The sequence below is a fragment of the Pyxicephalus adspersus genome, chromosome 3, assembly GCF_032062135.1.
Source record: "Pyxicephalus adspersus chromosome 3, UCB_Pads_2.0, whole genome shotgun sequence".
Lineage (NCBI taxonomy): Eukaryota > Metazoa > Chordata > Amphibia > Anura > Pyxicephalidae > Pyxicephalus > Pyxicephalus adspersus.
In genome coordinates, this window is record NC_092860.1 from 53,884,573 (window position 1) to 53,910,419 (window position 25,847).

General features: G+C 35.9%; 1 protein-coding gene and 1 long non-coding RNA gene across 2 annotated transcripts; one reads left to right on the forward strand and one right to left on the reverse strand.

Moving 5' to 3' along the window:
- The first annotated feature begins 1,688 nt into the window (after positions 1–1,688).
- On the forward strand, positions 1,689–25,847 carry NWD1 (NACHT and WD repeat domain containing 1). The gene is made up of 21 exons (XM_072407076.1): positions 1,689–1,791; positions 3,176–3,261; positions 3,592–3,708; positions 5,689–6,043; positions 7,750–8,105; positions 8,995–9,315; positions 9,392–9,990; positions 11,116–11,319; positions 11,830–11,989; positions 13,159–13,276; positions 14,040–14,204; positions 15,640–15,837; positions 16,359–16,481; positions 17,054–17,250; positions 18,552–18,830; positions 19,162–19,252; positions 20,451–20,605; positions 20,743–21,019; positions 21,527–22,074; positions 24,435–24,540; positions 25,431–25,847. The coding sequence occupies exons 1-21, from the start codon at positions 1,689–1,691 to the stop codon at positions 25,724–25,726; spliced, it is 4,854 nt and encodes a 1,617-aa protein (XP_072263177.1). The 3' UTR covers positions 25,727–25,847.
- On the reverse strand, positions 13,621–22,960 carry LOC140327718 (uncharacterized). The gene is made up of 3 exons (XR_011920084.1): positions 22,893–22,960; positions 17,200–17,270; positions 13,621–14,241 (listed from the first exon to the last, which is right to left on the reverse strand). It is a non-coding gene; the product is annotated as an uncharacterized lncRNA (long non-coding RNA).

A 25,847-nucleotide genomic window follows, 5' to 3' on the forward strand; every position in this document is an offset into this window, starting at 1 on the left:
TTCTTATGTAGGGGTCAATAAATACCTGTACTTAATTGTGAAGATACAGTATAACATTGTAATGTCAACCAAAGGAGGAGAGAACAAAAGGAAGATAATGCTTGTTCTTCATTGCATTATTCATCATTCACCTAACTGCAGTGGTGAAAAGTGAAGCCAATGATTTGGCTGTGTTGTCTAGCAGGCATGAATTCACAAGATCAGTTAAACAGATTTACAAATTATTTTCAAAGTGTAAATATTTCAACAGTATATTTAGTTGTTTGCCTTTAATTCACATTTAGCACTGGATTTGAATGGAAGATTGAAAGTCAAATGTCAAACACAGTCTACAATGGGGAAAAATTACTTTGACAAACACTTTTTCATAATAAAACGCTTCTAATATTTTTATAGTTTCTTTAAAGTACAAGCTGAGAAAAGAATAAAGGATTACTAATCAGGAAATGTTTGAGAGACCACAAATGTTCTAAATATTTTTGAATATCCATTGGTAGAATGCCAGAAATACAGGCAATGTTGAATTGTAGGGAGATTTGTCTGATTTATTATATTTTACTACATGTGACAGATTTTTTTTTTTTTTGTATGAACATCAATCAGAAAGGGAGGCATTTTTCAATAAGAGGTAAAGTCTTTAGAAAACCAAGTTTTTTTAGTCTTAGTTTCTTAGGTTTTATTGCTATCTGAGCTCTTGGTGAAGATTTACCCTTTCTTTTTGCAACACAACAAAAAATTAGAGGACATTTTCCCAAAACTTCACTTTGACAGCAGTCACTGGAACAGGTGGGAGACTTCCTCTCTATTCCTGTTCCAGTGATAGTTATACAGTTTTAGATTTTCTTTACTTTTTTGCTTCTTGTATTTTTAGTGAAGTTTAAATAATGCAGAAATAAATAACCAAAAAAGAAAAAAAAAACTTTCTCTCAATCCCACCATACCCCACACTAAAAAAACTATTTTGGCTAGAGATGCACTTTTAGTAATTGAATAAATATTTGTACATCTTATATAAAGCTTGATCATCCTTAAAGCTGAACATCAGGGACATTTCATAACTACCCTTGCAGCTGGGTTCCTCTTCATGCACAACCTAAAGCTCGAGGTGGAAAAGAAAGCAGCAGCTGCAGGAGAGAAAGTATAGCCCACTTTTTAATTGTTCCTTAGACAAAATTATTCTATAACAAAGGGAAATAGAGGGGATACTGCCAGGTAGTTTTGATAGTGTATGTCCAGTGGGCATCTAAATTCTTTATGTGCTACATTTGAAGAAAAGTATAGCATAATTGATAAAAGACAATGCCATGGGGTTGCTGCTCCCTGCATATGTGATCCTTATAAGGATGGGGTTGTCTAAGTGGCATTATTTCTCTCTGATTTGAAAGGGATTATATAGGACAAATGTGCTCAGCAAGGCAAATACATTACCTATACCTTAATTAAAGACAATTCCTTGAAACCATGCTGAATATTTATCTGCACTGTCCAGACATAATAACACTGTTGAAAGCTGCACTTTCTATGAGTGTCGTAAGCAGCTGTCTACAAAATTTAAGGTTCAAAGTAAAAGTTTCTAAAGTGGCACATTTCCATTTATTGATTAATGGCAATGGCAGTATGATTTTTAAAACTAAAATCCATTCCTAAATTTTCTTGTACTTCTATATTCCAATGTTATACGCAGCAAAATGGATGCGGGAACCATAAAGGACATTCTCCATGGAAAAGATGTGCCTCTCCCTGCTGAGTCATCTAATACTGTGCGACTCTTCATAAGCTCTACATTTTCAGGTAATGTCATGAGAGATTTCACCAGGCACATATCAAATGCTATTCATAACTCAAGTGTCCTCATTTCCTCCGCAGGACTTTTTTTTCCCCAGGAAAAATAGCAGGTGTCTTTGTGTAGTAAAAAAGCCTCTTGTGCACTATGCATCTTGTTTTCCTGCATAATTATTGACAATAATGATATGGCTATGAATTAATAATGACAAACTGATTCTCAGTCTTACTCTCATCAAAGAAGCCATGCTGCACTGTGCTAATGTCAGAAAACAATCAGTAGATGCCAGAACCCATTAGTATCATAGTACAAAAATCTCCTGTGTTTTAAATTGTCTTTAAAAATCTTATGCTAAGGTTGTCTATTACAGTGTTTCCCAACCTTTCTCAGTCGCGGCACATATTTTACAATTAGAAAAATCCCACGGAACACCACCAAAAAGTCAGACACGTAAATTAGCTACCTGCTGCCATCTAGTGGAAGAGTTTTTTTTGGTTCTGCCTATCACTATACATCGCTGGTATAGACAAATGAAGACAAATTTTTTGCAGTAAATAAATCATTTTGGGACCAATTAACTGAAATTGGATAATTTCCCACGGTACACCCGAAGATCTCTCAAGGCACACTAGTGTGCCGCGGAACAGCGGTTGAAAAACACTGGTCTATTACACTGAATAATCTGGCTCCTAGAATATGTTATTGGAGAAAGTAGGCTGTATGCTTTATATAAACAGGCAATTTTAGCTTTACATATGATGCCATAGGTTACAAACATATGGTTGCCAGAGAATACGAAAACAGAATCAAAAACAATGATAGCATTAAGGCTTGGTCTTGCCCCCATTACCCCACTGCCCCAGACACTGGCCTATCATGGTATGGCTATATGTACATAAGATTATATAAAAAATATATTTTACTTTAACAATAAAAATGCAAATATACAATGTGACCCTTTCAGTGGAGCAAAAGAAATAGGTAAATGCTATTTTTTAGTAGGGGAAACAGAAAATACAATAGTATTTAAACTTTTCCCTCCCCAAAGAGACTTTCTCCCAGCTACATTGCCAAAACCTTGTTGTTGCTCCATCGTCTGCAGACACTCTTATTTCATTACGTATAATGTAGGACATGCAATGCAAAGAGCCTACCCAAACTCAGGGTCATCAGGACTAGGAGAAGAGCAGGGGCTGCTGGGGGAGTGATCAATTTGCATTGAGCCTTACGGAGTATAAGCGTAATAGATGACATGTAATAATGTTAAAGATTATCAAATGTACTTTATTCTCTTTACTATAAAAATAAGCTATTGGGATATTTTCCCTAAAGACACGTTGATTACCTCCTTTGCAAATGACACTGTTTTTTTTTACTAATTAACATTTTCAGATATGGCAGAAGAGCGTGATGCATTGATGGAAATGGCCTATCCAGAGATTCAAACCTTTTGCCAGAAACATGGACTAACATTTGAGGTATTAGAAATTTACATTAAAAAATAAGTAAGAAAATAAAATAAAATAAAAAAATGCAAATAAAAATGAATTTGGCTCCATTGTTGGACAACTTTGAAAGTGGATCTTACTCTCTGAGTTGTTGATAAATATAAGTGGGTGATTTAATCAATGTACACATTATGAATAGGATTTAAGCCAGTAATTTAAGTTTTTATTTTCCATTTATTTAGCATATGCCTGTACAAAAGGAATACATGGGATACCTAATAATATCTACCTATTCATGCTTACCACACCTAGATAGTGTATGTGTGTTGGGTATTCTCCTTACAGTCTGTTGTCTCATAGGTTGTAGACATGCGTTGGGGAGTACGAGATTATGCCTCAGTGGATCACATGACTACAGACCTTTGTTTGAAGGAAATTGAAGCCTGTCGGAAGACTTCTATTGGACCATATTTTATTGTGAGTTTTATGTCCTTTAGGTCTTTTTAGTTCTGCAACTCTGCCTCCTTGATTTTAACACTCTTGCATAAATCCACAAAAGCAATAAAAGGTATTACTTGTGGTCATCTTGGGCAACAATCTAACATGTGTAAAGCTGTCCACCTACATCCCAACGACTGATCAAGAATGACCACTGTTATGGGAAGAGTTGTGTGCTTTCGTTCATTCTTCCCCTTCTCTCTCCATAGAACAGAACAGCGCTATGTGTACAGTACTTGTTTGTTCTCCACACACCGGAAAAGATCATTTTCATTCGGAGAATGCCCCACAAGCCATTCCTTTTAAATGTGCTTTCAGCAGTGCAACTTTCTAATACTTCTATTGCTGGTCTCATTTAGTTTATATTTTTGCAAAAGATGCGTAATAGGACCACTGACCTTGAGAACAGTGCCAGTGACCTTGGCAAAGTCTCCACATTATGCAGGTGGATGCTAAAATTGCCCTTCCACAATTTCTGAAACACACAAGGGCAGTATTTTCTGTAAACGCCATAACCTTTAAGATCTCTACCAAAATATTTGTTTTTCTTTCATTTTAAGTTAGTTTTCAAGAAGTCAAAAAATGCTTTAAAAATTATGTTTATAATATGCAATGTGTTTACATTTTATCTGTGGAGTACTGTTGTAGTAGATTTTGTCTACTGGGGAAATGGATTTGCTTGTTGACTCAATATAATGGCCTGATTTAAAGAAAAGAAGGTTTAGAATGATTTGGACTGCCCATATAACTGATAGCTGTTGTTTGCCTTCAATGAGAATAGAAAACACACCTCCCCTGGGTATATTTAACATTTAATACAGACCTAAAGGAACCTCCCTAGGCAGAGCATTTCATACCTATTATATAAACAGCACAGGTGTGTGCTATGGTAAAAATACTCAAACTTAATGTCATCTGGAATTCTGTTTACTAAATCAGATGAAGAGTACAATTACATTTTACTCATGGCATCTTAGAAGAACCACATGATATATCACCGCTTGTACATTTAATTATAATGAGCGGGAAATATTCTTCATCTGAGTATGGTTTTATTCTATATGATCTCATAATAATACACTAGAATCTTTGAAACAGTATTAAGAACAGAAAGAAAAAATATGTGCCCAAGGTGATGTCAGAGGTCAAAAGCTTTTAAAAAGCTATCATTGTATGTTTTTTCCCCAAAATGCCTGCCTTTATTGAAAACATTGACTTGCCCAACCTTTTTCTATGCACTGGTGTAGAATCAACTGTAGCACAAATAAGTATTGGATACAGGTGAAGACCTAGAAGAAGGTAAAAAAGCCATGATAGGTAGAGAAAAAAGATTGCAGGCACAGAGGGTGATCAAGACGGGAAGCTGAAGGTGGGATGGATGTAGAGAGAAGAGAGATGAAGGCACAGTAGGTGCTGATTGTATACTATAGTGCATATATCAACACTGTCCCAGTGCTATCCCCTGTAGCATACTAAATAAAGTCTATAAATGTGTTTTTTTTTTCATTATTTATGTATTTTGATTTTCTATTGATCTATATTGTAAATATGACCTACTAATGACTTCCTCACTCATAACCTCGTCACACGCACAACTCCAAGACTTTTCTAGAGCCGCCCCAACTCTCTGGAATGGTCTTCCTCGTCCTTTTTGGCTTGGTCCTACTTTCCGGTCATTTAAAAGAGCACTCTAAACCCATTTTTTCAAACTTGCCTACCTATCTGTCTTTTAAAATACTCACTTTTTCCCACCACTCCATATCTCCCCTCCTATTGTGTGATACTTCCCCCACCTCCTAGATTGTAAGCTCTTCAGGGTAGGGTCCTCTCCTCCTCCTGTGTCACTGTCTGTATCTGTCTGTCATTTGCAACCCCTATTTATTGTACAGCCCTGTGTAATATGTTTGCACTATATAAATATTGTCTACTATTATTATTTCTGTTTTTATTTTATTATAGGGTTTAGTTGGTAATCGTTATGGTTATAGACCCATACCTCGTGTTATTGGTGAGGAAGAGTTTAATATCCTGTATAAAAAGATACACAAAGATGAAGCTCAAGCTCAGCTGCTGACCCACTGGTTTTGGAAAGACATAAATTCTGTCCCACCTATTTATGTTTTTCAACCGATTACAATTCACCTTCCTCATTTCTCTGATACTAGTCCATCGCATGCAGAGCTTCAGGTAAAAGAAACCAAGGAGTGGAGAGAAACTGAAAAACAGCTATCTCAGGCATTGCGCTCAGCAGCAGAAAATGCTCAGAAAGAAGGACTGATTACTTTGGAGCAAAAACACAAATATTTTAAATCAGGTTTGTAAATATAATTGTCTAGAGGATGTTTGGGTATTTCCGTGACCTGGGATTTGGGGTATTATATTGATTTTGCATGGAGTTGAAAGGGTCTTGATATATTACTATGAGCTACTGACAATGTTATTGATAACCTGGAGTAACAGCCAAGGAACTATCTTTCCAAAAGATGTTAGGAAAAATTTCTGCTGGGAACACATTTAACAATAAGAAAAAATAAATAAATGTAAGCCTATCCCTTCTCTGCTTCAATAAAAAAAAATACATTACTATATTAAACCACTATCCTATAATTTTTTTACCATCTTGTTCCATTTAAACATTTGTCACTAGAAAAGTAGAACATTTCTTACCTCCTCCTTTTTTTAAACATTATGTTTTTATTGAATTTTTCAATATTGGACAAAATAAAAAACATAATAAAAAACAAAAACAACATATGGGAAGGGAGAAACATCTCTGGATCCCAGCACATTTTAACAATAACCTTAATAGACCAATTGCATAGAAACAGAAAATAAAAGACAAATATACACCAAAATTTTCAGACAAAAATGAAAGGACCAAAACATACAATATAAGACACATCTCTGACCCTCTGACCTCATACTGAAAAAAAGGAAAAATCAATATCAGTTGCTCCATTGGCCTCCCTAAAGTTCCAAGAGAGCATGCCTGGTTTTATATACATTTCTATTAGCCCACGACTCTTTAAACCACAAAATCAATTACCACCCTCTAATCACCCAACAAATCTTTATAAACTGGAGATTCTTTAAAACTTAATCCAAGGTGCCCAGGTTTATATTTCATTCCGTTTGTAGATACCCGCAGTCAAATCCTCCATTAATCTAATTTTGTTTACCCTGTGGAGCCACATCCAAACAGAAGGGGCCGATAATTGTTTCCACAGACTAGGGCTGCAGCCTTGGCCGCATTTACCAAATGTTTGACTACTGATTTATTATAAACTTTCTGTGGCCAGTCATTGAGATGGAGCAGGAAAAACCCAGGGTCATCAGGGCCTCACAGACATATCTTGACAAATTTTCCTTACTCCTTGCCAAAAATCTTTGAGCTTCTTGCTTCATTGTTTCATAAATTGGCTGATGTTGATATTTATTTATTCTGACATAATATTCTAGCTGCATTAAAAAGAATTGAATTTATGTAATTACTATATACCTGTATTATTAAACACTACATGAAAAAAACTAAATAAAGGCACAATGATTGTAGCAGGAAATCTATTATAAATCTTTTACAGTACAGCATGATTTTAATTTTTATGTTCACTACACAGACGCAAAGGAAGTTAAGATTCTTTAAAATAGGGATGGTGACCTGCATAAGCATGTGCTCAGTCTTCTGCGATCATTCCACATTTGTATCATGGTCAAGTTATTTGGACAATTGAATACACAAACTGTTTAATTTTAAATCATAGTGTTACAGATTGATCCATACCCATGTAAAAATGTAGATCTGATAAAAAGCTTCAGATTCTTTTTTAGACTAAAGTTTTTTTCAGTGTGACAAAGGTGGGTACTTCACAAGAGGATCTTAACTTAATTTACAAGTTGGGGAAGGAATAAGGCAGTGGATTTAAAAGTAATAGCATGTGATGCCTGAAGTTTTGCTATAATAGAAGTTAACATGAAATACCGTATTCTATTTTCTATCTAATTTATTTTAATTCATTTCAGTGACAGAGTGGGAAATTGAGAGTGGATTCTTGGCCTCTGATACAGATGAAGCAGGCTCTACTATTTTCTTTCGAGAGGTTAAGGACATTGATCACTGTAAAGATAATATTTTACAAATTTTGGATGTCAAGGAAGATGGGAGCCCTGACTCTGAAGCTGGAGATCTTTTAGAAGACCTCAAATCCCACATTATCCAGAAACATCCAAACAAAGTAAAAAAACTCACAGTGGAGCTAAGCAAACAAACATCAAAGACATCTTACTTTCAGAAGCTTTGTGACCAAGTTATTGCTCTTGTAAATCACCAAATACTTAAATGTCTGTCTACAAGAGAGAAGGAAATTTCAGAATCACAGGTAAATAAAACTACCAAATGTGAAGTTGTTCAGATATTTTACATTTTATATTGTACTGCTCACTGAGTACCTTTGTAGCTGGTGCATTCAAAATTGAAATACTGCTTTACAGATTTATAGAGTACATTAGTATTTTAAACGACAACTTAACTCATGAAATCTGCATTGAATTTGACATGATCATCTTGAGCACAAAGTTTTTTTAGTAATCCACTGTTTAGGATCAAAAGATCATTTCAATCAGTATTAATTGAGTGTCCATGTCCATGTTTAAATAGATGTCTTTGATACAATGGGATATCAACCCCTGTATAGGAGCATGAGTGAAGTAAGTAGTACAAAAAGTCTATCAGCCATTGTGCTAGCAAAGAGAATGGTGAAGAGGAAAAAGCTGAGTGACATAGTGATGAAGTCATCCACCGCTACTCCTTTTGGTGTCAACAGGCTGTACCAGGCTGGGTCAGGTCTGGGGTGACCTGGGCTCAGAGAATGCAAATTGAATGATGCTGACCATCAGATTAGGAGCTCATAGTGACAGAGAAAGAAATACTACATGGAAAATAACAGAACTGGTGTGAATATTGCAACAATAATCATTTTTGTGATCCTGTTACTTGTGGCTAGAATTCTGCTATAATAGAAAAAAATTTATATAATAAAAAAAATTAAAAAACTACTAATGTATAACATTATTTTCTATACAAAATGTAACCAGAAGAATATACTTTAGTGGTGATTTAATGCTACAATCAGTTATCACTAATCATTTTCTTCAACATATGTTCTTTAAATGCACAATGTATATTTTTGGTGTCCGTATATAATAAATATTAACCCAAAATACATTTGGAAAAACTGAAAACTAAACTTTGTTGCTAATTTTTCATAGAAACAGCATCCTTGGTTAGGAGGGTTACTGCAGGAGATAACACATCACCTTCAGTTGTCTCGTACAAAATCCAAAGTATTTTGTGGACGCCAGGAAATGCTCCAAACCATTGTGGATCGAGTCAGAAATAGTGAAGCTTGTGTTCAGTCGCCTCTTGTCATCTATGGAGCTTCTGGATCGGGAAAAACTGCCCTTATGTGCAAGGCATTTGAACTACTGAGACAGTCTACATCATCTGATCATGTTTTGGTGTTGAGGCTTTTTGGAACTTCACCACAAAGCTCTGAAATTCATGATGTTCTCAAAAGTATTTGTTATCAGGTAGGCTTGCTGAAACATCTGTTTTGTCTCATACATAGGCATTGCTGTGTACTTATCATTTTTATTTTCTACTTAGGTATGTTTAGCATTGGATCTTCCCTTACCCACTGCACAGGTCACTAATATATACAGTGAAACTGTAAGATTTTTTCATCAGATCCTCAGAACAGTATCTAGTCAAAGATCAGAAACATTGGTGCTTTTTCTTGACTCACTTGATCAGCTCTCCTCATCTGAAGGTGCACATCATCTCCACTGGCTGCCAAAGGAATGTCCAGCCAAAGTGCACATTGTCCTCTCCACGTTACCTAATGAAGGAGACATTCTGAACACCCTAAGAGAGAACATTTTAGATGTTGCATCCTACTTGGAAGTTCAACCACTTTCTGCTGAACAAGGAGGACAGGTGATTGAAATGCTTATGTCTTCTGCTGGGAGGAAGCTTACTCCTGCTCAACTTGATATTGTACTTAACAGCTTCAGAAAATGTGGACAGCCACTGCTACTTAAACTGGCATTTGATGAAGCCAAGAGATGGTCATCTTACACACCACCTTCAGAACTTCAAATTGCCACAAGCACAAAAGAAGCTGTGTATCAGTTGTATCAAAGGATGGAAAAAGTCCATGGCAAATTACTAGTATCTCATGCCCTTGGTTACATTGCAGCATGCAGGTTGGTAATAATATGTATATAAATTTAAAAATGGCCGTATTGTTATATATGTGATTTCTGATGCATTTGAATTATTATTTTTCTAAGGGGTACAGAGCACAGATGTTTACACAGGTCACAATTAGGGATGAGCAGGCATTTCTTGTGAAAATTTCCTCGAACCTCCTTTGGTTCCGCAAAATTTCGTCGAACCGATTTCACGAAACCATCGGAACATCGAGGAAATTATAACAGGAGGATTCACAGGGGATTCACAGAATTCCCTGGAAATCCTCCTGTTTGCGATCCCCGGGGCATTAGAGGTTAATTAACCTCTAGTGCCCTGGGGATTGCACACTCTTCTCAATGAATGCAGCCACAGCTGCAATCATTGAGAAGATGCCCGGCAAAGGAGAGCCTCCTGACAATGTAATATAAATATCTCTTACAAATAATACATTTGTTACAGATACAAATGTATCATTTGTATGAGATACATATATCTAAACTTAATTACCCTCTAGTGCCCGGGGATCGCAGAGGATTTCCAAGGCCACAAGATGCAGCCCTGGAAATCCTCCTGTTCAGCGAGAGCTCGACCTCTAGGCGAATCAGAAGGCCGTCCCTGCTTACATTTTCAGTAAGCGAGAAAGGCCCGATTCGCCGCGGGATCGAACCTAATATTGTCACTTGCTGATCCCTAGTCACAATGTCCATACAAATGTTAAAGGCACATTCATTCTTGAAGGCACATTCTTGATGCATATGATTAAAAATTGTATGAATTGTGCAATAAAAGAATCCAGATGTTTTCCTGGTGGACAAAAGTACAGAATGGGAGCTACAGCAGAAAACTTAGCTATCCATAATTAGCTAGCTTAATTCACAGACTTCAGTGTGAAAAGAAAAGAGTTAGAAAGTCAGGACAACAAAAGGAAAAAGATGTGTATATATTTTCACAGGAACACAACAATTTTATTTTAATATATCAAAAAAAGAGACACTGGATGAGATTTCAGAAAAATTAAAGACAGACAATTTGAGGTTCTCCCAGAAGATAATAATAATATAGGTGATTTCATAAAAAAGGTAGGTTAAATAACTCGGTTAACTAGGTTAATTAGCATTTTTCCATTTCAATTTTAGGACTGGTTTGTCAGAAGCAGAGTTGAAGGATATTCTATCTATAGATGATGAGGTTCTCGCAGATATTTACCAGTACTGGGCTCCTCCGCGAAGTGATGTTATACGGATTCCTGTGCTGTCATGGACTCACCTCCGCCATGACTTGGATGAATATTTGGTGGAGAGGCAGGCAGATGGGACCACAGTCTTGGGTCTATACCATAGGTATGAAATTTTAAACTAGTTTTTAGGTGATCCTGTGTTTTCCCACGCAGGATTCACCGGCAGCCTATACCCGCCTGCTTCCTTTGCTCCTCCCAACTGTTCTGTTTGGCCGCTGGTAGCAAAGTCCTCTAAGTAGGGGGGGATAACTAACTGATAACATTTTATATTCTTTTGCTATAATGCCAAGCCATCATTTCTGCTAGTTTGTGATAGTGTGGCAAATCACATGTATATATGAAACAGAGAATACTTTTCAGAGGCAATGAATTTAGTAACATGAATATTTTGGTAATATGTCCCCACTACTAATGTATGATGAATTGTATGAAATTCTGACAGTTATGTAAGCAGAACCCAAAAGTACGGAATTTCTGTGCCCTTAGTTTCTAGGGTAAAAACCTGCCTTTTCTTTTCTGTTAAATGTCCTCTTGTTTACCTGTGACTTTAAAAACACATATCCAAAGAAGAATTTTATCTAATTCATGTCTTCCCTGATTATTTTGGCTGCAGGCAATTCATTGAAGTAGCACAGGAAATGTACTTGAGGGATTCAGAAAAAAAGAAGAGACATCATACCCTGGCAGAATATTTTTTGGGCACATGGAGTATGGGGACCCTACGGTGGATAAATCTTCCACTCCTTAAGAAATCCCTAAGTGCGGACAGAAAGGTATGAAAACTTTAGCTCAATTTATTTATTTCTCTTTGTTGGTTACTATTTTATAGTAGTTGTGTTACCTTGAGACTATGTTTTTTTTTCTGTTTCTTTTGTAATTTTCGATTTTTCTTTTATTTTGTTGTAATGATTGTATTGTTTGTACTTATACTAAAAAACTTTCAATAAAAATTATCTTTAAAAAAAACAAAAAACTTTAGCTCTACTACAGTTTATCATTTTATAATAAAGATATAAAAAATAACTGTATGAGCTTTAACATTAAGCTAAATATGAAAGATTATCTTGAAATCTGCATTTTAAATTAAAAAAAAAACATTCCAAAGACCTGAATGAGGTTGTAGACTGCAAATCTCTAATATAGAAATTCGGTCCCATTAGTAGAAATGTGAAAAATTGCACTAGTTCAAAAGGGGTATACATGTATAAAAAATGAAGTGTGTACCAAAAAAAGGGTATATTCATTTGCAATGTTTCATGTTTAATCTACTAAAAAATATTAAAAAATAAATTATAAACATATTACATACCTTGTCAATATGAAATTAGGTCTTAAATGCTATACTCATTTATAAAACCAAAACAGTTAATAATGTCTAGGACAGTTAATAATGTCTAGGACATTAAAACATCATGCTTGTAACTAAAAAATAGAGTAATAATGCAAATAATGCAATTTCTGAAGAAAAAAATCACATAATAAACTGAATGGAGGCCATTTGATTTTAAGTATCAGGATGTGGAAATAACCAGGTACAAGTTTTCAAGTATAATGAGCTCTATTTGTAAATGAATCACCTGTCAATTCACTTACAGATGGTGGAATCTCTCTACCTATTACCTATGTATTATACAACGCTGCACAATATATTGGCGCTATATAAATACTGTTTATTAATAAATAGTAATATTAGAACAATGAATCATTCTCCCATGTAGTGGCCAATCTCAAAAGTATACAGCTGTAACAATAGGAAATGCTATCTTCATAAATGCATATTGTAAACTAATCTAGTGCAAATTGACGGGGGAATAATTTATAAATTGAGCCCAGTATGTCTGCAGATATGATACTCAACCGTGCATAATCTGTAGTTTTTTTTTAAACTACAGTATACCAATAAAAACATAGCACATGATACTTTTTTTCATTTTGATCACAGGTAGCTCCTCAGCCATTGTGGTTCTCAAACGATATGCCTAATCTGAGAAAAATGAATGAGCTACCTTACCACCTTCTATATGCAGGCAACTTTGATGAACTGCAAAGGGAAATTTTAGGTATGTAATACATCAGTGTGATTTCTTGCTATAATCTTACCAGGACTACAACAATCAGCAGTCATAGCTTTTTCTATCATTTGTAATATCTCATAAAATATCTCATGTAAAGTGTTGTTATCAGACAATAAAATAAACAGGAGGGAAGGGATTTAACAGTACTATTGCTATGGCTGATGACAAGAAATTGGTGGTTTTATTATCTATCATTATTTATCATTTTAAATATATATACATAATATGATTATTGCTTGCTTGAAACTGAGATGTAAGGATAACAATTTTAGTAACAAATAACTATAATACAGATTGGTTTTACCCATTTTTTTTTAATTAAAGCTGTTTCTTGGCACACCAGTGCCATATAGTTAGTATATAGTTAACAATAGGAGACATTTATTAGGATTCATTTAAAAGAGCCATTATATAGAAGCCATTTAAAGCCAGCTGCACCCTTAGAAACCAATTCTCTGTTCCAATGCATTTCTCTAAATTGGTAAAATGTTGCTAAAAATGTATTTTTTTTAAATATTTCTCATCTTAACTGAGGACTTCTGTCTGTGTGTTTTAATAAAAATATGAATGTGCAGTAGTAACTTTCCTAGAATAGAATTACCACATTTATTATGAGTAACTTTAGGTTTTATGGACAACCATGACTTTTATTACCAAACATCCCTTACTAACCATATTTAATCTAATATATTTGTAATTATGCTTATTGTTTATTACAAAAAAATGTAAATATAAAATATGTCTACAGGTAATATGAATTGGATATCTAGCAAAATTGTTGCATGTGGAATAAACAGTGTCATCAAAGACTTTGACATGTGTGTGAAACATATTACTAGCGGTGAGGTTAAACTTGTTCATGACACATTGCGGCTTTTTCAACCCACCATCAACTTCATTGATGGCCAGATAGGTGAGTTTTCCAATCCGCTTGGCTTCCTTAGAAAAACCTAGATACAATAAATGAATTGATCAGTATCAGAATATGTTGTAGATACCTGTACATCCCTAGTCCAGTGTCAATGTTCCCAGGCACCAATCCCCACTTTAAGGTAAGAATGTTCAGACTAGCATTAAAACTTCACAGCATATACTGCTCCTGGAAACATAGTGTTCATAGCTAGACACCCATCAGACATTTGTTTTTTTAAACCTTTTGCAAAGTCTTGTACAGGCATTTGCAATGTACATGCATGCATTTTAGGTGCCCTAATGCCTTTTTTTTACTAGAAAAAAAAAAACAATGTGTTCCCCCCATATTTAAACCAGAGCTTCTGGATAGGAAATAGGGTAGCAAGCAAGTGTGTTTTCTCTCCTATCCATTATTGGTTCTCCAGAATTTGGTTCTCCAAAATGAAGGGGGCAAAAAGCATGCAGGTCTGTTACGGTTATCTGCCTCACCTGCTGGTGGCGCTGAATACCTGGTTACAATAATCTTCCACCAGCAGATGGCCACATTTAGAAAGAACTCTTTATGCAAACAGCTGGGAGATCCCTATTTAAGGTTTTGCCTTTCCTTGAATCCTTGCCAGATGCTCAGTGTTACAGTATTTGGCCTGCTCCCTGCTGTGCTCTCTGGCCCTGATCCTGTTTCTTGTCCTAAGACCTGCTGATCCTGACCTAAGCTTGTTTTTACCTTTGTTTCCAATAAGTTTGTTAGTTGTTTTTGGCAGTAATTGTTTTATTCATGATTGTCACAGTTTTGTTCACATTATTTGTTGATATTGTCACCATTCTTAAAATAAATTTGATTTCACCCAAAAGTGATCTCACATCAGTTCCTGCTCGTAGTGATCGCCTGCCGCACTGCTTGTGCAGTTCATAACCAGATCCCTTCCCTTTTGGCAAAAAGAAGACCACTTCCTGCCCCCAACCCCTGTGTTTCAGGTGGGGAGCATTTTTGGTATCTGGATGCACTCCTAAATAAAGGAGCCCCAGATATCCGCACCCTTACCCTGAGGAATAAATGCAGGGGTAGATAGTATTTATTACCCATTCCCAGAAAGGGCTTAGTCTTCCCAATAAATAAAAAGAAAGAGAGTTATCCTTATATGATATCCTAAGGTGTCACACATATAATATTAGGAGTATAAATATTATGTTTGACTTATTTAAGGTGCCTTATATATATGTTTGCAGTTATTTTGTGTGGCTGTTGCTGATATCTCACAGGAATTACCCACTTTTTGGTTAATGTTATTTAAAGAATCAGTTGCCTTAATAGCTGAGGAATATTCAAAGATAAAAAAATTAATTGTTAACTATGATACTATAAAAACAATGTGTATAGGTAATATTTTTATTTCTTTGTAAAAGGGCATTTCAAACGTTTTATTATTTTTCTACAGATCCCTGCATCATTTATGTAGAGATGTTGGCAAGGCTGCATTTCTTTAAGCTGTCTTGTCCATCCTTCATTGGTGACCTCTGCCAGCAATGTTTCACCTGGTTTGAACAGTATCAAAATCCAACGTTGATACCTATAAGTGGATTTTTCCAGCCACCTGGTGGACCTCTGCAAACTACACTTACAGGATTCAAGAAAGGTACATGATGACTTGATGTCAGAATGTCAAGACTGTATTCTACTTCTAGTTCACTTTTACTCCAGTAACATACAACATTGGCTGGGGAAAAGAAAATCCTGATGACACTTGAGCTGTCATCAGGGTTTACCTTTCCTAAGCCAATCACAGAGCACTAGAGGTGAATGAATAGGGAGACTTGTCCCCATTTAACCTCTAGTGCCCGGGGATCCCACACTGACAGGAGGATTCCCACAGCTGTGCAGCCGTGGGAATCATCCTGTCATTGTGGGATAACCTGTATAAAAATAAAAGTTAGGTACACAAATCACACACATTAATTTTTTGGGTCAGGATTCAAACAGCCATATTCGGGTCGAATATAAGGACAACCCTAATTCGAACACCAACACTAATCTCATGTAAGAAAAGTTCCATCCTGCAGGAGACTCTCAGTACTGCCCGTTCTAGATTGTCAAACATTTGGTTTGGATTTTTACACATATGACTAATATTTTTAAATAATAAATTTTCCTATCCAGGTGTAACTGTAATGGAAGTCTGCCCATACAAGGATCTCGTTGTTGTGGGATCTGATGATGGCACTATGATAGTGTGGCATACAAAGGATATTGAAGTCATCCACACATTACATGGCCATTCTGGTATGTCCAAAAAACTATGTAAAAAAAACAAATTTATACAAAGTTAAGAAAATTGTCTCAAATCCAGCATCTTTCCCAGCTGGCTTTTCACATTGTTATTGTTACACAGCCAGTTTTGAAATCAGCTTGTACTAATGGTAAGCTACTTACAGTGTTTCTCAACCAGCGTTCCATGGATCCCTAGGGTTCCTCCAGAGGTTGCTAGGGGTTTCTTAAGCAATGGGCAATTTGTGCCTCTAAGGTCAGGTTAACTAATCTATTTGTCTATCTGTAAGGATGGCATTCATTCCACTGATCATCAATGTAAGAGGCATCCTCCCAGTGATCACCATGCTAATATACTATAGGCTGTAGATAAAGAAATTATAGCAGTGGTTCATTGAAGACCTGAAAGGTATTTTAGGGGAACCCCCATGTTTGAAAGGTTGAGAAACACTGGTCTAGATAGTAAAACTAAAATTAGGATGTTGGTCCTTAAGGCTGAACTTTTTAAATATTAGGGCAAGCTGGGCTGTTATCACAGGTTCTCTTTAAAACAAAACTAGTAGTAATTCAATATATCTTTTTTTCAGCTGGAATACTCTGTGTAAAGTTTTTTTGTCAAGGAACACGAGCAGTCTCTGGTGCTCTTGACAATACCTTGCTCCTATGGAATCTGGTAACCGGTAAAAAGTATATGACCATTCAAGAAGACCATACAATTTATGAAAATGCCTACCTGCATGTAGATGAAAAGTCTGGGATAATTTATTCAGCAGCAGGATCTCAGGTGTGTCAAATTATCTTTGTCTAGGACAAAATTAACACACACATGTTTGGTTTATTAATCAAAGCACAAAAAACATAAGTGTCTGAAAATTATAACTGTATATGAATGCAAACAAGTAAATTATTTTTATTTATGCTGCTGACAAGTATGAAGGCATGCAGTGAATCTGCCCTATTCCATTACTGACCAGGTAATCAATTACTTTAGGACAGGTAGTCTATGCCTATACAAAATTAATTTCTATTTTTATAAATCAAAGTGATTTTTTAAAGTTAAACACTGTTAAAAGTGATATTGTTAGAAAACATATTACTAGTTTCTTTTTCTGAGATGTAACAAGCATGTTTTTCCAATGGGTTGCTAATATTTGTAAAAATCAGAGCCTAGTGTAGTAGTGTGTATGTTGCATCACTCTTTCTTTCTATTAAGTAACCATGATGACGTTTGTTTTTGCCCGAATAAAAATTTCATAAGCTGATAATAAACTAATTATAATTATATCCCATAGCAGTGTCCAACATGTTAGCACACTGTAATATTATTTTAATGGATTTCTCTTGTTTCCTTCTTGCTTGAGTTTATACTCTGTGTACAAATTCAGTGCTGAGCTTATCAATCATTGTAACACAACAAGTGCTTATTTCCCTCATTAAAAATCCGCTTTTTAAAAGTTTGGTTTTACAGATGTCTTCACTTTCATTGTAGTGTGAAGCACTTCTCATAGCTGCGTGATGAATACTGTGCATTAATTGATCATTAATTCATAATGTGCAGATCTATAAGATGAGCTTTACACTTATTGTACTTGGATGTCAGGGCGTTTCAGAGGGAATCCAACATTGGTACTCTCCCTAATATCACACTCATGTACATAAGTACACAGAGCCAGAGCCACTGGAGACAATAAAACTCCTACACATGCTCAGGAGTTACATCATCAGTGGCCATTTAGCAGCCAAAGAGGAACTCCATCTTCTTGAAAGTCCACCACAAAGTGAAGGTCAAGATGGTGCTATTCTCTGACGTGGCAATGACAAGTCTTTCAAGACCCTTTAGCACTGCAGGGTGGCTGCACTCATTATACACTAATGCACTAATTATAGCAGAAATTTACCACCCACCAACGAGTTTAGTTTCTCTTGAAGTTTCACAAGGTGGAGCATAATTTTTATGAAATTGTAGTGCTGTGTGGTCCAAGTCCAATAAAGTGTATCTGTTTTATTATTGGTATAGTTATTAGTTAGTACCATTAGTTAGTACCTTTAACAGCACAGACTTTTCTGTCTTTCCTCACCCTGCAGGTCTATGGATGGAATCTGGAATCTGGAGCTCCTGTTATGTGCCTCTCGCCTGGCGTTCCTGGGTTTCCATTGCAAGCTGCTGTATTTTCCCCACAGCAAACTGTAATGACAGTGACTGAAGGAGGAACAGTTCACATCTGGGAATCGACCACGGGACAGCTAAGGGGGTCAAGGCAAATACCAGGTATTGATGCTGAGGCTGCAAATCCTGTGTGTAGCTGCGTTATTCCCAAATATGGAAAGATGGCGGTTGGATTCAAAAATGGCCTTTTGGGATTGGTAAGTAAAATGATCATTGTTTTGAAGGCATTTAGATGTACATTAACAATTATTTATTTGTTCATTACGTGTACTTAATGTACACATATTAACACTAATTTTAGTTTTTTAAAAATCATATTTAAACTCAATGCAAATGTTTTCCATCACCTGCATGTGCTCACAATAAAAATAGAGGAAACACATTAGCACATCTTGTATTGTAGGAGTATTGTATGACAAAATTTGGTCAAGAAAAGAGCATTGCTAACAGGTCACACTGTATAGAGAATGATGATAATAGAAACAGCAGTGTGTTTGTATGGTAAAGTTTTGTGTTATTGCACACCAGATTTCCACTGGAGGAGGTGTATCAGCTGAAAAATTGCCCAGCGCCATAAACTTTTTAGTGGCCTCTGATAATGAGTCATTATTTGCTGCAGGTAAGTAAAGATAATGAATGAAATTAATATTGTATTAATAAATAGTATTATTATAGTACTGGTGAAATGATAAAATATACAACACATTAACAGTATGAAGTTAAGCAAACCACTCTTTAATCTTCAACCTACATTACACAGATCTCAACCCATTTATGAGAACACTTTCACCTACAGTAAATTCAGCTTAAAAGCTGCACCTATACTAGTGACAACAATTTAAGATACCATGAAAATGGTGGTTTAGAAGTTAGAACTGACTGTATTTGTGGTATATGATATTCAAATTAACATCAAAAAGTACAGAGGAAAAAATTGCTAGTTTATACAAATGACAACACTTCATCCTATACCCTACAAAACCTCATCCTATTTCCATCAAAACTTTAAACTATATTCAACCTAACCTCATTTTACATCCAACTAAACCTCACCCTTTATTTGACATAACCAATATCCACAGCTGACAAAGTCTCTGCCTACATCTGATAAAACCTTATCCTATTTTGAGGTCGAGACTGTAAAAGTAGGCTGAAATAAATAGAATGGGCCTGATTTACTAAAGCTCTCCAAGGCTGGAGAGGATACACTTTCATCAGTGAAGCTGGGTGATCCAGCAAACCTGGAATGGATCTGGTCCAGGACTGAAAACATTTGCTATCCATTCCAGGTTTGCTGGATCACCCAGCTTCACTGATAAAAATGTATCCTCTCCAGCCTTGGAGAGCTTTAATAAATCAGGCCCAGTGTGTCAAACTTTTAATTTGTAGTTCATTAGTTTTGGGACATCCAGTGTACATAAATCGTCACCGCCATCTTGTGGATAAAATATATATCATAATAGTAATGACAAGGCTGAACGAATACTGTAGGATGAGGTGTCCTCCGGTGGATATTTCCTCAGGTTTGAAATAGGCATTTATCAGATAAGACATTATGTAATATGGAGGGTGATCATTTATCATTTAGGTACAAGATATTACGATTTAGGATATAGAATATAGATTTTCTTTGATAAGGAATGGGACCATTTTTTTTTAATTTGTAAGATATATATATATATATATATATATATATATATATATATAGAAAGAGAGAGAGAGAGAGGGTGGCACCTCCTTTGAAATGTTCTTAGTTACCAAACAAATAATGTTTTGTTTTTATGACTTTAACTTAAAGTTTCTTCATCTCCATTCAGGCTTTGGAAAACAAGTGCAGGTATTTCGAGCTGACTCTAACACCCTTAGAACATTGCTGGGATCCTGTCTAGAACATGATGACATGGTAAAAACAGCTGTAATAGATAGTCACAAGAATATTATTGTAACGGGATCCCAAGATGAAACCATTCGGGTTAGTAATGTGGATTTTAAACTACAATATTGTCTGCAAAGCTCCAATATCTCATGTATAATAGATTGTTTTTCTAAAGTTTTGCAATCATATGCTGTACTGTAAAACTTCACAGTCATGTTTCTTATATATTGCAGGTTTGGAGTTTGTCTAAGAGGGCAGCTCTTCTAGACACATTTTTTGGGATGGGAGTGTCAGTCACTGGACTGGCCTTGAATGGAAACACTTTAATATCTTCATCCAACACTGCTTACTACCTCAAGCTCTGGAACCTTGATTATGATCAGAAGCACAAAACATTGCCTCCTTTTCAGGACCGCAGTGGCTGTGTCGCTCTATCTAATGGAGGTAACCGGGTTTATTTTCCAAAAACTGGTGACAGACACAAGATTGTCGTCTGGGACACAGTGCAAGGTAAATGAAGGCCTCTTTATTATTGTGGTGTTACGTTCATAGAAAATTGGCATTCATTACATAATAAAAAAAAATGATTATGAAAAAGTGGAGCACATGTATATACAGGGAGGGTAAACAAGATCATCCATAGTAAATTTTATATTTTTAAACAATTTTTAGCATATTTTTTATGTCATAGTATCTTTAAAAATAAATATTGATACTACATTGATACTCTTTGTTGGCAGCTATAAAAAATTACAGTAAAAATTTTTCCATTAATAGTGAATATTCAACCCAAGTCTTGAACCTTCTCCATCCTGCACCCCCTTGTGGAAAACTTGATTTGTGTTATGTTAGAAATAGAAGTGCTTTTGCTGTAAACTTAGAGAATGTCCCACACTTATAGGCATCGGGGTTTTTAAATACTGTTATGCCAATGGGAGCTAAATTTAGTGCAAACAAAAGTAAATTTGCAAGTTCATATATGTTCCCAACTTAGGTCATATATTTCACGTTTTTCAGGTCTTATGACTGATATCCTTGAGGCCTCATCTGAAGTAACATGTCTGGAAGTTGCCAACGCTAAGAAAATTTTGTTCTGTGGTTTGATCTCTGGTACTGTATTGGCTTTTCCATTAGACCAAAGGCAGAATGTAGCATGTATTCCACCTCCTGATCATAATTTGGCTGTAATATGCTTGTCAATAAGCAAACAAGAAAACTGCTTGGCTGTAGCACACCATAATATGATTCTGCTATATGAAGTTACAAAAGGGGACCCTCTGCCAATGCTTGATGGTCCAGTGCACTCAATACATCCACAAGTCCCAAGTGCTGTGAGCAACGTAGCCATATTTGAAGACTTAAGGGTTATCTATGGTACAGAGAGAGGAGACATTTGTCTTTTTAGCCCAGAAAAAGAAGAACAATGTTTGGACTCCCATGCAAACAAAGTCACTTGCTTAGAAACCAGTTCAAAAGAAATCTATGCATTGAGTGGTTGTGAAGACTCAATTCAACGTCTTTGGAACATGGAAACTGGTTGCTGGGAACATGAGATGTGTTACAAGGTCAGTAGATTTATCAAATTGTCAAATGCAAATGTATATATGTTTTGAGACTATTGTTTTACTGCAGTGGAAGACTCTGTTGGAGAGATTCCTTCACTTCCTGTCTTGTGAAAAATTGTCTCGCTAAGACAGGAACTGAAAAGACTCTCTGAAAGCAACACAGACAGAATTATAAAAGCGTTAGGGAAAAGCTGGAACGTCAGGTCTTTATGGTGGTATATTACTGTATTTTCTTTCACTTTCTGTGTTGTAACAGTTTGTTGCAAGGTGAGGGAATTTAGTGGAAATCTTTCTAATGGAGCCCAGGAAACCAGTTAAACCTGACAGTGGCTCTATCTTTTTTTAATGAAACAAATAGGTATTGATATACCTCAACCTTTTTCCCTTATCTGCCCAATTCAATACACAGAAAATGTAAAGTAATAAAGTAATATAGAGTATACTGTACAATCAGAATGCTTGTATAATTATCGATTTTCTAAAAAAAAAAAAAAAAAAACATTGAAAGCCAAACTTTGGTGGAAGATTAATGTTAAAATCTATCCGTATCTAAATACAAAACTGTAATATATTTCAGCCTACCAGGCATTAAATGTGGTAGCAGCATTAGTTTTCTTTTCTCAGGCTAAGTACATTTATACAAGAATCCCTGGAAATATTTTGTCCCTGTAACTTCCTTTGCACTAAACCTAAATCTCAAACATTGTTATCTGCCTTCCAAGATATCTTTTGCAAAATACAACTCTCTGCCTATAGGTAATGATGAGGTGATTGTCATCCAAATGAGAAGAGCATAGGAATTTATCTTTTTCTCTTACCTCATGACATGGCCAGTGTCTTTTCGCTTTAGGAATAAGAGGCTGGTCAGTTCTCCAAAGAAGTTAAAAAAATGCTGTAGAAAAGATTAAAATATTATTATATTTATGTTGAAATAAATGTTTGGGTTGCATTCATGCTTTTAGAGGCACTAAGACAACTAACTAGTTTCTTAGGTACAGTGCCTTGCTTAAGTATTAATCCTCCTCAGGGTTTGTCCTGTTTTGTTGCATTACAACCTTGAATAAAAAATGATTTTTGAGGGGCTAGCACCATAATATTAACACAACAAGCCTAACAGGTGCAAAATACTTTTATTGTGACACAAACAATAAAGAGACAAAAAATAGAAAACATGGATGTGCATGCATTTAATACTTTGTAAAGCCACTTTTTTGTTGCAATTACAGCTTCATTCTCTTGTATGTCTTTACTAGTTTATCACATCTAGCTCAGAGAAAAGCTGATACACACCTTTCAGGTTACATGGGTTATGTTGGTATAAAGTAATCTTCAAGTCCTGTCACAGATTTTCAATTGGATTGATGTCTGGGCTTCGACTAGGTCGCCAACCTTTTTTAGTCTGCCAGACCACTAAATTTTTCACGCATGTGCGTGGAGCCAGGTGTCACTCAAAGGGGAAGAAACTTCCTCTTTAGTGACGTCATGATGCCAGAACCCACTTTCCCATCGCTGGTCTGAGCCTGCGATAGAAGAGTGGGCGGGTTGTGTCCAGAGACACCACCCGCCCACCGCCCTGAACCTGCGATGTCTCTGGGAGACATGGTCTGCGGCTCTGGCTGGTGCGTCCCCTCAGTGGCCAGAGCCGTGGACCACCAAAATTTTTTCGAACCACCGGTTGGTGACTGCTGGACTAGACCATTCCAAGAATTTAAATGTTTCCTTTTAAACCATATCCAAGTTTTAGCAATATGTTTAAGGTCCATTTGAAGGTAAAGGTGAAGCTTCTTCCAAGGTTCAAATCTTTTCCAGTTTTCAAGAACTGTTAATTGTTTAGTGCCATCCATCTTTATCTCAATCCTGTTCAGATTTCCTGCCAATGCCTACAGCATAATGTTACCACAACCATGCTTTACTGTGGGAATGGGGTTATTCGATTGATGGATTTGTGCATTTTTCATGATGGCTAAAAAGTTACATTTTAGTCCAGACCAGATAACCAGTGTTGGGAAGCCCATCACTTCATGAAGGGCAAACTCCATATCTGTTTTTTTTTCTCCTTCAAGCAATGGCTTTTCTGGCCACTCTTTCAATCAAGTTCACACTATGGAGTTTACAGCTAAAAGTGGTCCTATTGACCTGAAAGGTCTGACTTTTAAACATGTTGTGCTTTAAATAAAAAAAGCAAATGTGGGGAGCTGGTAAATTATATTGACATCTGTGGTTGTCATTGCAAGCACCCTTCCTCTATTACAAAGTTTGTTTGTTATAGGGAGTGCATTCTGATTACGGAGAATACATGAATGTAACAAAATGTTATTTCAGAAGTAAAATGTTAAACTGCACTGCAATTTTACTTCCAGGGCTTCTTCTTTGAAGGAGTTGATTGTGCCTGCTTCTCACCAGATGACTGCTATATTTACACAGGATCTAAAGACAGAGCCATTAAAGTGTGGGATGTTTCTACTGGTAAGTATTCATTTAGTCACTTCCATACATTTTAGCCACCTCTATTATATTTATAATCTAGTTCTTTGGGTATTTTCTTTATTTATTATGATCAAGTGCAGTAAATATTTACTGCCAGCTGACTTACCTCCTTGTCTAAAAATGTATGTTTACAGAGCACAATAGTTCCACCTGAGACTTAGACAAAGGAATAAATCAGTTGGAGCTGTAATTTATCCCCTTATCACCTTCATATAACTCCAACCAAAAAAATTCAATTTTATAAACTTCTGTTGTGCTTCTAGGAATTTATTGTTCATTGTCCACCCTGTAATAAGTTTTTGTCAAACAGAGTACAGTGTATTTTGTAAAGAAACTTGATATAAAATATTGGTTTAAAAATGAATACAGAGAGGAACAAGACCAGTACAAAGAAAAAATTATATATACCGTTCTAGAATGGACACTTTTGAGAAAGTCCCTGTGAAACTTTCCCTTACAAACATTTGGGATAGCCCAATGTTTATTTACAGGCCTTTATTTCCAGGGTGAAATCCATAGCGCTGAAAAAGTATGGCAAGCTATGACTCCTAACACACACAAATATAAAAACTTGGATGTTATGCTCCACTAAAATTAGAAAACTGACATCAAATTGCCAGATGAAATATATGTAATACAGTCCTGCTTACTTATCCCATTCTTTTGCTTGTTCTCCACATCTTTACTATAGGACTGAATGGTCAAAGCCCCAAGACACTTTTTATTAAACTCATACAACAACAAGGGAACAACATGCCTAAATTAAACCTAAAAAACTACATATTTCTAAAATGTTAAATTTCTAACTCAATTTGTAATGTATTTATGATTGTCTGGTACATGTTAATGACCATGTCTTATTTACACAGGTTCCCTCCTTGCAGTGCAGTATGTATATGCAACTGTCACACGGATTGTCTCTACCCCTGATGGCTTTATAGGCACCACACGCCTAGGATATGTGATCCGAGAAAAGTTTCAGTGCCCAGAAACCATAAGCCCTCAGTACAACCCACTGCAAAACATCAAAGCCACATGTAATGTCAAATCTAGAAAGCCTAAATGTGCCAACAAGACCATCCAATCAGAAGTTAAAAGTGAAAAAAAATGGTGGCGATGTAGAGACCAAGCAAACAAAAATTCACAAATATGCCACATTGTTTAAAGGCAAATATCATTATGTTTCTCATTTGGATTTTTTTTCCTTGAAACAGTCTTGGAAACATTTTCAGCACTTGATTACCAAACTGAACAAAATACATTTCCCTGGAAGAAAAAAGATGCAT